Source organism: Apis mellifera, linkage group LG1 (genome assembly GCF_003254395.2).
Source record: "Apis mellifera strain DH4 linkage group LG1, Amel_HAv3.1, whole genome shotgun sequence".
NCBI lineage: Eukaryota > Metazoa > Arthropoda > Insecta > Hymenoptera > Apidae > Apis > Apis mellifera.
The window spans coordinates 22628059-22644656 of NC_037638.1; the positions used below are offsets into that span (position 1 = coordinate 22628059).

General features: G+C 43.7%; 1 protein-coding gene across 2 annotated transcripts; it reads left to right on the forward strand.

Moving 5' to 3' along the window:
* The first annotated feature begins 269 nt into the window (after positions 1 to 269).
* LOC724146 (paired box protein Pax-6) lies at positions 270 to 11357 on the forward strand. Of its 2 annotated transcripts, none has more exons than XM_006571337.3 (5): positions 270 to 803; positions 5426 to 5715; positions 9148 to 9235; positions 9908 to 10359; positions 10481 to 11357. In XM_006571337.3, exons 1-5 carry the CDS (start codon positions 731 to 733, stop codon positions 10502 to 10504), a joined length of 927 nt encoding a protein of 308 aa, XP_006571400.1. In that variant the 5' UTR covers positions 270 to 730; the 3' UTR covers positions 10505 to 11357. The 2 variants fall into 2 exon arrangements, with proteins under 2 accessions (XP_006571400.1, XP_006571401.1); XM_006571338.3 differs by having other exon boundaries at positions 9908 to 10396; positions 10481 to 10575.
* The last annotated feature ends 5241 nt before the right edge of the window (positions 11358 to 16598 follow it).

A 16598-nucleotide genomic window follows, 5' to 3' on the forward strand; every position in this document is an offset into this window, starting at 1 on the left:
GGGCAGAAGGAACGAAGATGGGGATAGAGAGAAAGAGGATCGGATAGAAGAAGGAAGAACTCTGAGAAGTGGGAGGGGGTAGGAGAGGAGGTGGAAAAAAATCCGGGGATTTACGCGGAAAGGGCAAAATATTCCCCGCCCAGGTCTCATTCAACCCCCGAGTACGGGGTGGCTTTGGGTGAGAAGCGTGCGCCCTCATTGGCGGGGAGGCTAATATGGCGGTGTTAGGGGTTGCGAGGTGGGGCGGCTGTATGCGATATTAAGGGCTGCTTTCATGTCCGACGAGCCAGTTCGTGGTGCGCCGTCGATTGACGCATTTTCTTTTCGAAGTCAGAGGAGTCACGCGTGGAACATCGACGCTCCGTAGTTTCTCCTTCTCTTCTTTCCCTTTCCCCGTCTTTCTCATTATCCTTCGATTCGCGCTTCCGTTCATTCAGTTTTTCCTCACGCGTGTAATCAAATTATTTCGATACATATATATATATATATATTACAACGTGTACGTACGGATACGTTCATTTTCTTTTGCTCGCGCCAAAAGGACGTTCTTCCACGAAGCTCCATCTGTCCGCGGAAGGGACAGCGGGAAATACGATTTTCCCCATTCTCCGGAATATCCCGGACGTGAGAGTACACTCTCTTTTCAGTGAATTATCGTGAATGAAACACCGCTTCCGATTACCTTTCGACGTTGTTGCACACACACAGTGATTTTGCACACGCTGTAACCATGGCGCAAACTTACAATCAAAAGAGGAACGTGTACAGCATCGATCAGATATTGGGACACGGCAAGGATGAAGGTAAGCTCTTTCGTATTTTTTCCCGTTTTTTTCCTGTGTTATTTATTTATTTATTTTTTTTTATTTTTTTTTATTCTTATTTTTTATTTTTTATCTCTTTTTTTATCTTTTTTATTTTTCATTTATTTTTTTTTCAACAATCGGGCGAAAGATCGCGTCGAATATCATCGTCGTTTTCATTAAGTAATTAGAATTCGATTAATCGGATACGAGTAAGCGTCGCTATTTTTCCCGACTCGTTTAACGTAATTTTAATATACTTAAGAGGTAATTACCATTTTTAAAATGTCTGTGACATTCAGAAGCGTTCGTGGCTTGCTAGTTTCTATTTACTCGCCGCAAAATAGCCGCGCGCCGTGCCGCCAATAAACTCGGCGAGCAATATTGCATTATTATCTAATATCTAATATCGTTAAGTAAACTAAGGTCTCATTTACCAACATTTTATTGCTGTCGCATCGATCGGGCCGCGATTGCGATAAAAAATATAATTTTCCTTCTAACTAAAACAAAGTGGGTTATCTATCTTAACCCATCGAGACCACCGCATCTGATAGACCTTCGTAATTGTGTGGCAATTTAGCAAATGGAGTTCTACCGATTTTTTAAAAAAAAAAATCGTTAACGCATCGATCGTCGGCCCGATCGATCAACACAACCCATTCCTTCTTCCCATCCCTTCCCCTTACCCGCGCTCATCCGCTTCATCCGCTTCATTCGCGCGTACGATGATGATGAGGAGACGCGAAAACAACGGCGTGGTAATGGCCATGGTTAAAAATCCCATTTTTCTAACCTCCCGATTCGTTACGCGCGCATTTACGTTAATTATCGTGAGCGTAAAAAAGGCTAATTAGGTCGAGGTTCGAATCTGTACCGACGATCAACGGGTACGATGTAAATTTACGACGTGGCTTACGGCACGCGAGCGAGCTACTCACTCACTCACTCACTCACTCACTCACTGCGCTGCATGTGAAACACTTGTTTGCGAGCTTATTTTCCACGCGAGTCGTACAAACGCACGAACACGCAATTATTTCATTAAAATATATGCAACAATGGATTTCTCAAGAAAACCATGATTACGCGTAATATCGCTAATTCCGCGCCACGTGCCGCTGTTTCGCGATAAATTATGGCGTTTCTATATACCAGATCCCCTTCCCCCTCCCCCTCCTCCCTCTCCCCCCTGTCCCTTCCCCTCCCCCCTTCCACTTACTCACGCTTTTGCAATTGCACGACATCAAAAGACGCTTTAAAATGCGACGTTAACGATTAACACGTTACAAAGAACGGCATTTTCCTTCCTTCAATTACGAGAATACGAATATCTTTCTTTTTTCTTTTTTCTTTTCTTTTCTTTTGTTTTTTTTTTGACCGGTAGCCACGCGAATCGTGACGAAAAAAAATAAGAAAGAGAGAAAGGAGGAAAAAAATAACGGTAGCCGCTGTTTTTCAGAGATATACCTCGATACACAGCTCTTGATAGATACCGCCATAAAAGATTAATCAAGCCGCGTAAAGCTACACTTATTAAATTTCCACCCAAGATACTCGTTGGATACGCCAGTTTTTTGCTCCGTAAAGGATTATCCGGACCAGTTTAGCGGTGAACGTATTACCCGTAAACCCTCTTAAGGATTTTATTAGATTTTCAACGTAAAGCCGGACCTTGTGTAATCCGTTCCAGCGATATATATCTTGTCCAGGAAAGAGAGTATCCCGAACTCGTTGTACCGTGTAGCGAATAGGGAAGGGAAAACAAAGGAAACTTACCATTTATAAATACGATTCTTCGTTTCGTCTCCCATATCACGTATCTCAGCTTGTTAATTAACGCTGCCACTTCGATCGAATTTTCGTACGTAGACGACGAATTTGATTACTTATGCGCGTTCCGTGATACGTGTGGATGCACACACGTACACACATAGTCGGATGATCACTGTATACAGACGGACCGATTATTGGCCCATCCCGATTGTGGCGTGCAGAAATCAGGATGTGTTTGCGGATTTCGATCGTACAATCGTCTAACATAATTAATGCGTCTGACGATAGCCGTGCATCGAGTGTCCATTGATACGGTTTGCCGGGTATCGTTTACAGATAGACACATTCGACTCGTCGTCGATTGATCTAGAGAAATTATCGAATGGAAACCAATCGAGATTTATTTTGTTTCGTTTATCTTCTCTTTTCGCGATCCATTCTCTTCTTTCTTCCCCTTTTCAAGTTAAGCCTGTTAGATCAGTCTTTTCGTCGAGAAGATTTGCGAAGAATTTATATATTCTCTATTTTCGACACTTTTTAATCGTACAAAATATCCAAACGAATTAACGATCTCCTTTTCAAGCACAAGGAAATAAATAATATGGATGATAAATGTTCCAAGACTTTTCACGTAATCATCATCGATAAGATCGATATTCTTACATCGCGCGAAGAGGAAGAGGAAGAATTCCCAAGTGAAGAATGAAAAATCATATCGCATACCGGCTGGAAAGTTGAAAAATAATTTCAATCAAAGGAGAGAAATTAGCGAAGCGTCCCGTGTCGCTCGGGAAGCAATGTTCGAGACATGTGGTCATCGGGCACGGTAAATAAATCTTTAATTTCGCGCCGCGAATTGCCTTTCCGGGCCTTTCCACCCTCCTTCACCGACCCGGCGCAACCCCTATCGGTGGGTCGTAGATTTAATAAAAAGCAGCGGAGAGTTAGGCATCAAGTGGGTGCCCCATTGTGCCCTAGCATGAAAACATAAAAATCTCTCTATTCATCGCGGATTATCCGTACGTACGTTGTTTGCGTAAATGTTAGTGCGATTACGTGCACACGTACACGCACTATATCCCGTCTTTCTCTTGCTCCGTCTCTGAACGCAGCCGGCAGCATGCGTGCCAATTCTAATGATTCGCTTCATTCGCAATTTATCACAACTGCCGGTTAAAGCGGCACCGAAAAGTAGGATTAACGTTATTACGCACGAGTAGTGGATGCGTGTCTAATTAGTTCAAGCAAACGTGTGTAAGAGGATGATGGGGGGAGGGGAATCGTGCGCGGGATACGGGAGAACCGATATTGAAACTTCCGTCGAAGTCGGGATCGTGGCCGATACGGATCCCCGAGATGGCGAGATCAAAAGCGTCCCCCAAAACTAATTAGACGATAATGTGGGATTAATCAAATTATCGATCAACGACACGATGTATATTAATCAAAATATTACTTACACCGCGGAAGATACATTTTAGATTTAAAATTTCATCATTCGATAAACTCTTCCTCCTTTTCTCCCACCTCATCGAAAAGATCTCGCGATCTTGAAGAGTAGCTGAGTAAATGAGATCCACGTGTAAACCAATCGATACGATTCCTTCGATCGCATTCCCTCGCGATCTTATCGCGTAATCCCTCCTTTCTCGACCGAAGCATTATCAACACGTGCCTCTAAACCGTATTTATAAGAATCGTTTCGAAGTTGCAGATTAAAAGAAGGAGAAAGAAAGAAAGAAAAAAAAAAGGAACACCGCACTGTATTTTTCGCACAGTTTAAACTCTAATGAGCTGTTTAAACTCGGCCCGATGCCGATATTCATATAGGAAATACGAGACGAAGCGGATACAAAGAAAAATAGAAAGAGGAGGGAGCGTAAAAAAAAGAGGAAGGGACGGGGGGCAATAAAAGAGGCAATAAAAGTTGGCGGGAGAAGGAAGGAAGGAAGGGTTGGAGAAACGAGCGTGTGCAAGGTTGGCTACATCGTGCAAGGGTAGGTTGCATCGTGACACACACACACGTGCACGCACAAGGGGGAGGGAGAGGCGAAGGCACACCGTGTACGTACATGCACTCGTGATATTTGCTAATCACTGACTGGCAACGGTTTTTAAGTACTATTGACCGTATGTACGTATAATGTATAGACTCGCATCGATGCGTTATATTTCGTATATATATATATATACAGGCGGATGTACAAAAAAATGAAGCGCCGGGTGAGGCTTAAAATTGGCAAATCCGCCGATCGGACATGATCGCCGTATATATCGGGCGTATATATCGGCGCCAGTCGTTGCACGGCTTAAAAATGAAATTGCACCCACACCGGCCCCGCAGCATCTCCAACTCCCTTCCTCCGCCCCCGCCCCGCACGGCCCCTCTCCGCCCCGGCTTTCCTCGCTGCTCCTCGCCGCCCCTCAACCCCCCCTCTATATCAGCGGGACGTCAATTTCGTTTTGGCAGCGCGGACGATTTAGCTTAATCGCCCCGATCCTCTCTTTCGTTCAAGTATCGAAGGTCCACGCGATCGTTTGATACGCGTATTCTATTCGAGCCTCGATACTGCGTCCGCAGCCTTTTAACACCATCCGTTCCGTTCCTGTTTTCAGCCTCACGCCGTTCCACGTTTGTTCGGCGATACATCGATACATCGGTTGGCGGTACATCGTTAACACCGTGTCATTTCGTATCTCGTCTCGATTGACGCTTTTCTAACCTTCGACCGATCGATCGTAATCGATAATAACGCGTAAATCATGGAAGATTAAGGGAAGAGGGAAGAAAGAAAAACACTCGAATCGATTCAGACGAATTTACAACACTTCTTTGTTGTTCTCAGATCACGCGACATCGTCCGACGCGATCGGTGATGGCGGAGACACGGAACTCGGTCACTTGAGCGACCATCAAATGAACGACTCTCTTCACGATCCTTTGAACTTGGGCGAGTCGGACCGTTTGAATCTGGGAGAATCGGATCGGCCACGCAAAGTTCGAAGATCCCGTACCACGTTCACCACGTACCAACTGCACGAACTCGAGAAGGCGTTCGGGAACACCCAGTATCCAGATGTGTTCACCAGGGAAGAGCTCGCGATGCGATTGGATTTGTCCGAGGCTAGAGTGCAGGTGAGTTCGATTGAAACGCATATATCATATTTCTCTTTCTCCTTAGGCTTTATTTTTCTCAGATTATTATTATCGATTATACGAATTTTCTCGCTTGCTCGAGCAAAGGAAAATGTAAAAATATCAAGGAAATGAGACATCGTTACGTTTGATATACGCGTGTTCGATCTAAGGAAATTGGAATGAAATATTCGATAATATGATTGTAAGATTACATTTGTAATCGTTGTAATTAAATACTTATGATGTTTCCTTTCGAATAAATACTGCGATATTTCCGTGGTGAGAATCTAAAACGAGAGACACGCGTGTCGTTACAGCAACTTTTTAACCGTATTAATTAAAATACGACAAAATTGTGGTCGGTCGTGAACACGATTGAAATTGTCTTCGTAAAGGTGAACGCGAGATTTTCGAGCGATGATATTCAAACCGTTAGTAGAAAACGTTCGTTGCCGAACGAGGCGCAACCTCAGCGTGGGCCTCTCGACTAATTACACACTATTGTACTGAAAATCTACCGCTCCTCTCTTCGACGTCTGTAATTTCGCGAAAGACGCGCCAGACCATACTCGTGCTACGGGGATTAATTTCATACGAGCCAGTCGAACGGTAAAGAGCGTACGGGGTCGTAATCTGCTTTGAAATTATTTTCCAGCCGCGCCTTTTAATGGTCGTGAGAGAGCATCAGCTGTATATATGTATATATTTTGACGTCAGTAAAGAGAGAGACAAAAAAAAAAAAGACCAAAAAAGAACGAAAAATCAGGAAGAGACGAAAAAAAAAATAGAAAAGTATATAATTATAATCAGTGACAATTAATAGAAAAGGGAATGGAAAAGGAAAGGGATGTACAATTTGCGAAATTGTAATTTTCGAACCGATAAACCGTTTGATCAGCTCTAAAAGTTCAAAGGAAAACGCACCTCGACACGATATTTTAACGCGTTTCTTTATGGCTCCAACATTTCCCGTTAGGTCGATTAAACTTCGATTTAAAAAACGGTACGGGAAACGAAGTAGTCGATGTCGACGCATATTCGTTCATTTTTTTTTTTTTTTTCATCCCTTACGAATGCACTTTATCTTCCAAAAAGGAAAATTCTCCCGGTGGAAATGTTCCTTTGATTCTATTATCGACCATCGATAAATATCAGCCTCGGCTTCTCCTCCCCCCCATTCGAATTATCGCGTTATTAATCATCCACGAAACGTGGTACGGATTACGTGACGTCGGCACAACGACGACGACGGCGACGGCGACGATGTCGAAGGTGTGAGCCGCGGGGGTATTGGCCGCGCGCTCCCATAAATTATGACTTTTCCATGGATGGAAATCGGTTACTCGATTAGCGTAGGTAACCATCGTGTGACACCCTCGCGTGTGCGCGTGACGAGGAAACGAAGAACGGAACCGGCTGGATAGGGTAAATCGGAGCGAGACGGAAGAAGGGGTTGATCGAGAAAGAGGGAGGAAGAGAGCAAGAAAGAGATGTACATATATATATGTATGTATCTATATGTATCAATATATATGTATATATATATATTATATATACGAACATGTGTGCGAGTGTGTATATAGAGTATAGAGAGAAGGGTCGCATGGATGGAGCCGGCGTCGAAGGGTGGCGTGCAGTTGAAAAGAGACAGAGAGCATTCCGATTGGCCCATTGTGGTACAGCCAAGCGACAATGCCGGCAATTGGCCGTCGCTCGACAAAACCGCTAAATGATCCGCCGCGGCGCAGTGGTGCCACGGCCACTTTATTTCAATCTAGGAAATCCTCCGCTACTCCTCCTCCCACGCCGCCCTCAATTCCAGATGCGAAATTACCCATTTTTCGGTATTAATGGCCGGCCGATGTATCGTGTTCGATCGTCGATCGGACCCGATGGTAATGGAATCGCGAATCGTTTCTGCCCCGTTTCCCATTTCCACCAGTAACAGACTTGTCGCGTCTACCGTGTATCTCGCTTTCGCTTTTTCGTCACGACGTTTGTCACGTCGATTCTTATCCTCGCGTCGAGAAGACGTTTCCGAATTGTTTCGAAAAGTTTCGACCGATCGAAAATAACAATCGAGCGAATTTTTCGAGTGTCTTTTCTTTTTCTTTTTTTTTTTTTTACGCGAAATAACACGTACGTATTATTATATCGGGATGGATGGAAATTCTGCAAGATGGAAAAATGTTATGCGCTCGGTGCTTTCAACAAGTAAGAGAGAGCGTCGACAGGAAATTTGCGGTGGAGACGGTGGTGGAAACGTTACACCGAGATTGCACGGACCGAGACAGGGGGATTCAAACTTTCGGGTTCACGTTGGGTCGGTTAAACGACGCGCTGCAAGGTTTGCGAGCACTTAGGCGTTAGCGGGGTATTCAGGAGCGATTAAATAATTAACAGCAATTAGGCAATTGAATTTCCTGCCCCGGTCTCGCGACGTCCTCCTCTTTCCATTCCTCCTCCGTGCTCCTCCTCCGTTCCAACCGAATGTTCCAACTCACTTTCCCAACTTTTACAATCTCCACGAAGATATTCCTAATTTCTCTTTAAAAATATTCCGTTCCAAATCTCGTCAATTACGATCTCTCTATTCTTTCCCTTCGCTAATAATAATTATTATTACAACATACATACATATATATATATATACTGGTTGAATGTTGCTTGATTATCGTCGATTTATCGTCGATTGCTCGATCATTCCGAAATCAAACGAAATCGGGAGAAATTTTCGAGGAAGGATAGCAGGAAGGTAAGTATCGTGGAACGATCAACGCGTTATCGGATCGATCCGCAAACGGACGTTGCCTATTGGTTGAAAAGGGGGGCTGGATTTTCCGCACAATAGAGGCAGGATGTAAAACGCAATCTCCCTCGTCGTCCTCTCTCGTCTGTTTCTCGCGGGGTCTGGCGGTGGCCACGAAAAATCAGAGCAGCCCAGGCGGAAAGCGAAAGCATTTATACCGGCAACGGGGCCAGCGGTGACGGTGCGCCAGGGGTTTTCGAAGGGGCGGCGAGGTGCGAGGGCAGGGGTTGCTTCCACTCGGGGATACGGAGGAAATCAGGATAATTGTTAACAATTAGCTTAATCAACCTCGAGAGCAAGCTTTTGTTGGCTGGTTCTGATACGGCCGCTCGGGGTTCTCATGCGTCGCTCGCGCGTATTTTCTTCCAAGAAATAATTCGATCGTTTTACGCGACGATTGTCATCCCCCCCCCTCTCCCTTCCCCTCGCTCAGGGATAAAAGGGTGAAAATTGCATCGGGACAATTTTCGAATGAAGATCACCCATTCACAAATCAGCCATCTCAGCTATCTCATTTTATTTCCTTAATCTTTTTAACCGGTTTCATTTTTATTTTCGAAAAATAATCTGAAATCTCGAAGGTTTTTACACGAGTTTTTTTCTTTTTATTCCGGTTTCAGGTCTGGTTTCAAAATCGACGCGCGAAATGGCGCAAGAAGGAGAAAGTGCTCGGAAGGGATACGAATTTCATGCATGTGGAGCAGAGTGGTAAGTTTTACCAATGCTCGTTTTTAGAATCTTCGATTTTCCGATTCAACTGCGAAATCACGTTTGATTAATACGCGAGAAGACGGGACGAACAAGGGAGGAAAGATGAAATCGACGCCAATTACATTTAATTCCAGTGTCGGGTATCGCGAACTTTGATCGTTTAATTTTTCATCGGATATTCGATCGTCGAGTTCCGTGAAACTCCTGTTCCATAATTAAATGAAACAAGAGGTTTCGAATTTCCTTTCTAAAACCACTTTTTTAAATCGTTCTTTAACGAAACAATAAGATCTTACGTACGTTACGAAACCAAAGTTTACGTTTTCCAAGAAAAAAAAAAGAAAAAACACTTTTTTCTCTCAAATCTCTCCAAGTTCCATCCAATCGTTGTAGAACAAGCGACGCGGATCTCGATAAAACCGAGAACGTGTCCATGATAGAACAAACACCACGGATCAGAGCCAGTCTCCTCCTTTGATTCCCAACAGCCAATTGATCCTGGACAAACGATAGAAAAGACAAAGACGCAGTTGGATCGCGAAATGCTAATTCTCCCTTCGAAGCAGCAACCCCGTGGCGGGGTTCGAAAGGAAAAAAAAAAAAAAAAAGAAAGAAAAAAAACTTCGAAACAACGAACTAAAAATCGGCGCAAAAACGGTGTGATTGCAGGTGTCAACGAGCTGTCCCTTCACGCCCGCCTGCTCCAAACCGCCGGCGGTGTGCCAGGTGCGGATCCATCGGGTGGACCAGCGGGTGCCTTTCCCTGGTTCATCCCTCCGGTGTTCCCACCGCCGTGGCCGGCAAGCGCGCCAAAGTTGCCCCCGTTGCACGCCATACTCTCGCAGTACATCGGCCTACCCCTTCCGCAGAACCTGGCCTCGCTGAGCACGGTCCTCCCTGTCGGGCTCAACCCAGCCTCGACCCTCAACCACAACAACGTGAACGGGCACACGCTAGGGACGCACATACCCGGACACCCGTTGAACCTCGGTGTGCAGAATCTGCCGCAGAATTTGAGCTCGAAGCACGACAAGGAGGAAGACTCAGCTTCGTCCGACGACGAGATCAGGCGGCAGAGCGCGGAGGTGCTCAGAGTGAAGGCGGAGGAGGTTTTACGCAAGGTGGATAACTAACTGTGAAATAATCAAGAATCCGAATGTAAATAAATTAATGCGGGATGGTGGATGGTAGATGAACGATTTTTTTTTATCTCTTTTTTTTTTCTCTCTCTTTTTTTCGAAGATGTCGGTGATCCACGGGATTTAGACGCCGATGCCTTGATAGCGAAACAAATGGGGAGTGATGAATCACGGATGATGGATTATAAGTGAGTGGAGAGGGGGGAGGGGATACGAGAAGAGGTTTGAATTCCCAAGAATTTTGTCCGTGCATTATTAGGATTCTTGTAACGCAACAAACTAGCTAGTCTGTTTGAGATTACTCCTACGGATACTTTGAGTTGGTTACGAGAAATGCGTCGTTGGAAACCGCTGGCCGGTTTTTCGACGATTTTTTAGGTTACCTTTTTTCTTTCGTTTTAAAATTACGCAATTTATTCTTACATTTTACTACTACTATTATTATTATTATCATTACTATTACTATTATTATTAATTTTTTTTTTCCTTTCTTGGGTTGAGAATTCATGTACGTCTTTACACGTCTGAATAAAATGCAATATCGCAAGATTTAACGAATAATGTCGCGGACAATTAATGTGGTTTCGAATATTACTAGATTTTTCGTACCTTTCGCCGTTCTCAAAAGTGATAATCTCTAAAGTAATAAAATAACGTGGTAATTTCGATTCAAAAAACACAAGATTGTTCGCGATATTTTCGTGTCGACGAATGTGGTAATTGTAACGAATGTCTCAACACTGGACACTGGAAAATTTTTTTTTTAGAGAATCCAGTTTTATAGAAACCAGCGACAACAAATAAAAACGAACTACTATCGAAGAAGAATTTTTGTAATATACATGTATCATACGCAAATATATATATATATACATATGCATATATATATATATATATTATATATAGATCACGTATAGTTTCTTTCATGTAAATATGTAGGTAATTAATTATCTCGAGAGAAATATATGACGCTACTAAGATTTATCACACTTGTCATTTATCCGATCTTCTCTCGTCATCGTTTCATTCTTCATCGTTTCCAAAAATCGATACGTCACAACCAAATAAATCCAGCTTCGATAACGTGATTTCTCTTCCATTCCGACCGATTAGACGCCTCCCGCCCCTTCCCTTGCCTATATTGCAAAGAGCACGGGAATCGCGCTAATGAACGTATTTTCCCCAGACCCTATTTCTATTAACCCTAATTTTCCTCGTGCTAGAGCGCGATTAACCACGGTTAACGCGGTTAACACGCTTCCGCGTCATTAATCACGAAAAGAATTCGGGCGTAAAACTCGTGGCGGCGGCGATTTCCTGAATTCTAGATCGGCAGCTGGCCCCGTTGCGGTCTCCGCCCTCGTACGCGCAAACGGGGCGCTTCCATTCCCACGGACTCTTTTCCCGTAAACATTGGACGCCGTTTAATCGCGCCTACCGCGATTACTCGCAAGCTCTCCGCTCGCTCGCTCCGGTTCGTTCCTTCCCACGTGCCCGTGGTCATACACCACCTCGTCCCGTCCTGGCGTATGACACGCACAACGGCAATTACAATCCGACCAATTTATACGGCTTATCAGAAATTTATCTTCGGCCTAGGACGAAGCGCGTAGCGACGACACCACCGCGCGACAATTATCGTTATCGTTATTGAACGGAGCTGCGGCGACGCAGAGGGGTGGGGACCCGAGGGAAGTAATTATTGCGCCACCTGCCCCGGGACGATCGTCATCGTTGCGAGTCGATAAGATCGGGGCAGATAATGCCACGAGTTTGCGGGAAATGTTGTGCTTTGTTTCCTGCCCGAGTTTTTCTGTTCTCTGATATTCCTCCTCCCTTCGTCGTTGAGCCGTGGGAGTTTTTTTTTCTCTCTCTCTTTTTTTTTCTCCCTTTCACACTCCGTGTTTCCTTTCGCTTCCCAACTTTCCGACGATTTATTAGGATCGATTATCGAAATCTTCTTCGATCGATATGATGAGTTTTATTTATGTTTAGGAAAGGAAGAATCTTGACGAGATTTTTAGATAGATCTTCTCGTGGAAACGGCAAACGGTGGATTTTGGAAGGAAACGCTTAAGAATAATGGTAGTGAGCACCTACACTCGAGATATTTCGCAGACATTTTATATTCGAAACATTAGAAAGAGAGCGTGCTTTGCGTGCTTTCGAAATTCCTCTCCCCTTGCATTTTAGCTCAATGACCGTGTCGCATAATGCTGTAAAGTTCCGCTAAATGGAACCTCTAGAAGGAGAAAGAAACGCTCTAGGTCCACTCTCGCCCTGCTTTCATTCACCGATGTCGATTAGTAAGCGTTTACACCTATACGTGTTTCCATGCGATCCACTCAAGTATCGATAATCGTCGAGGGTTAACCTCGGCTTAACGAGAGATGGAAATTGCATCGTCGAAAACGATTGCCCGTTTGAAAAATTTTCAAACTACGATATTTTCCTCGGCCGCGCTCGAATCGCGAGATATAAAAATGGATGCGAAACGGGGAAACAAAGGGCGGTCGAAAAACTTCATTTTCGAGTGCAATGCACGATGGTGTATCCGCGATGGTGCTTCGCGATACATCGACGGCGTGAAAAATTGCGAATTGCTCGGTCTCAGCACGGACTTGGAATATTCCGAATGTAATGAATTTTTAATAAAACGGTCCATTACAGGAATTTAATAAACGCGTTTATTATTCGTTGGAATTTAATTACCGCATTACAAGTTCACGCGGCGTTTTTCGAAAACTCCGTTCGCACGGAAAGGATCGGTCCGAAAACGAGTCCGGAAACAATTGTTCATCTTCTCCTTTCCTTCTTTTTTCTTTCTTTCTTTCTTTCTTCTTCTTCTTCCTCTCTTTTCTCCTTTTTTCTTTTTTCTTTTTCTTTTTTTTTTCTTTTACCTCCGCGTATAATCATATGTTTTAAGGGGCTGGACGAGGGATCAGAGTTGAATACCACTGATCGCGATCGCGACGGCTACGAAGGACAATTAGATTAAAAGCAGCGCCTCTCGCGGCGGCTTGAGATCCATTAGTGCCCATTGTACCACCCCATTTGTACCCCTAACGTACCACCCCCGTGTGCCGTTACTTCAGCCCCTTCCACCTTCTCCCCCTGAGCACAGCCACCATCTCGAAGCCAGGTACTTATTCTCAATAGTAATATGCTCACTTCATACTTCCATCCCCTCCATCCCCCCCTCTCTTCCCGCCTTCGACACCCACGAACACGTCTACGTTGTCCTCCTCTTCCTCCCTTTTCCGCACATACGTTTAGTTCCGTTATACCTTCTTTCCCTCCTCTCTCTCTCTCGCTCTCTCACCATTTCTCTCACTTTCACCGTCTCTCCGCTCTTTTTTTCTCGCGTTTTCCATCCCGCTTCCACCGCCCGTTCTTGAGAAGCGGAAAGTGGCACGGTCTGAAAAGATTTCTCCGCTTGTGAAAATCACTAGCTGCGCTGATACCAAGAAGAACATTAATGATACCCTAAATGACATCAATTAGTCCATCTGCCGTGATAAACATCCATCGTCGAGATTACTATCCTCGACTTTCCCCCCCCTTTTTTTTTCTTTCCCGGCAACACACAATCCGGGAAAACGTTAAGTAACTGATTTTCAAATAATCGCGCTGCTGCTGCTTTCTTTCTTTCACGCAAAATCGTGGCGAGTGAGAATCGTTAACGACGACAAACTTTATTCCACGCCGATCGAGTCACTCGTTCCCCATCCTCGCCTATTTTATCCTGTTATTATCTAACGTTTTTCCCAGGGAATACCGCTTGCATTCAATACTCTCGTCCTAAATTCTCGAAACGACTCGAGACGTTTTTCCTACTTTGAAAATATCCATTTCTATACCGTTTATATACTTTTTCTCTCCTTCTTTTATATCCTAGGATTCCATGGAGGCAACAAAGGAAAGGATCTATATATATATATCATCTTGGAACTTCGGTCAAACATTGAAACCAATCTTTTGGACAAAAAGCAAGAACAAGCGAATGTTTCGTTTCGATGATTTATATTTTTAATCGTAATATATTTACCTTTTCCTCAATAAATTATAATTATCACCAGGAAAAATATTTTGTTCTATTTGCTCTCTCCTCGAAAGGGTGCAACGATTTTTCCTCTCTTTTGCGAGTCTTCGTGACGAGTTAAATCGTATCCACATTTGCAAGTCATTAGTCGAGTTTCATGCCACTCGAAAACAGGACTATAATATAATGGTGCGCTCACGAAAACGGTGTGCTTACGATGTGCAACGTGAAACCATCGTGATACGATTGCCCGGCTATTGTTTACCGCTTTATCTAGTGGGAAATCATTTTGAAAGATATTACGCTTCGCCCCCGCGCCATTTTGTTCCAGAAATTTCTCCAACCGATCGAAAACAATATTATCGATACTATCCGCCATTACGTACATATTCACCATTTCTTATTCCTATTAAATATTCCGAATTCCCAGCGATCGAAATTCGTAGCGACAGATGGAGCACAATCACGTACAAAATAACAAAAGCAAACGACAAATAAAAAAAAAAAAAAAACGAAAGGAAAAAAGAAAGGAAGAGAGAGAGAGAAAGCAGCCAATTACAGAGAAGTTTCTGGCCAAAGTATTCCTCAAACTTGAATGGAACGTTGGTGGACACCCGCGGCGTAAAAAATTCCGCGCGAAGACGCAGAAAGACGGGATCCGGCGACGCGGACGGTTTGAGAACCGTCTCTCGTTCACACGTTGTGAAGCTGAGTGTACGATTATGCTTAAAAATTAGTGTCGTTGCGTTCTAACTCCATACACACGGTGCGTACACACTTCATTAAGGCCATTAGAAGGCATCTGGGCACAGCAAGGCGACGACCTGCAACCCCCGACGCAGATCTCTTTCGCCTTTTCAACCCCTCCAAGGGCGACCCCGACAATAATGGCTTTTACGCCGATAGGCTTAAGCCCAGATATCGTCGGCACCCTGAACCCTTGGAAATTGAGATACCTGCACGATTATTTTCTTCTTTCCTTCTCTCTTCCCTAATAAAAAGTTCTCCTTATTATTATTATTATTATTATTATCGCTGTTTCGAAGATAAGATAAATACCTTGATCCTTTCGAGGGATTAGAGAGATCGATTTATATTGTGACGACAATTTGAAATATTCCACGCATTGCTTAATAAAATTGGAGCAACTTTGTAACATAAATTTCCTCTATGGATATGTATGAATTCGAAATCTCTATCTCTCTACGATCGTGCGAGGTAATACTTTCAAGGACGACTCTCGCTGTAACAATCATTCAACTTCGATAATTATTAAATTAAACTAATTAAAATTACTCTTCTCTTCGTTCCACCATTTAGATCAAAAATCTATTCTCACTAATAAACGAATACAAAACATTCCCAAAATTAGAGATATTAATATGAAATGTTTCAAGTAGACATTATATAAAAATCGGAGATCGATTATTAATTTCGACTCGATTAACAGCGCGAAAAGTTATTACGATAAATTAAGACGCGTTAAAAGGTTGTAAACCTTGATCCAGTTTAAAAAAGATCGAGGTTGATTCTATCAAAGACACCTTTCATGGCAAGAAAATAGAAAGAGAGAAAAAAAAGGGAAGAAAAAAAGGGAGAGAGGGGGGTCCGACCGATCGGATGCTCCAGCTCGTTGAAAAGATCAAAGCTCACGGCATTCTAATGGATCGTGGAACGAGGTCTTTCACACTCGATCAATTTTCTCGAATAAGGCGGTTTTCGCGGGATAAAAGGTGCATCAAACCATGCACGTATACAGGACGCGCATCGGGGGTCCTCCATACGGGTCGAGAGGTGTCTAAAAACGCTACGAACTTCAGAGATCCGGGCGACGAATTTTTGTATGTAATTGCCGCGCGTTACGCGATCCTCTCCTCTCGTTTATTAAACTTATTTCTATCTCGTTACTACAATACAAGACCTGTAACCTCTCTCCCTTCGTATACTCTCTCCCCCATCGACATCAAAGTGAGTACACCGTAACGAAGGAGAAATCGTATCCGGAAAAAAATATCGCATCAATTTATAACGAGCACGTTGCACGATGCATAAGACCCTTTATCGTTTCGTCTGTGGCGAAAAGCATCGCGGGTCGAAAAGCAAGGACTTTTCGACGTATTTTACAATCATAAATTAATCGTACTATTAATTTCCCAGCCGGCGGCGTGCAATCTAATAA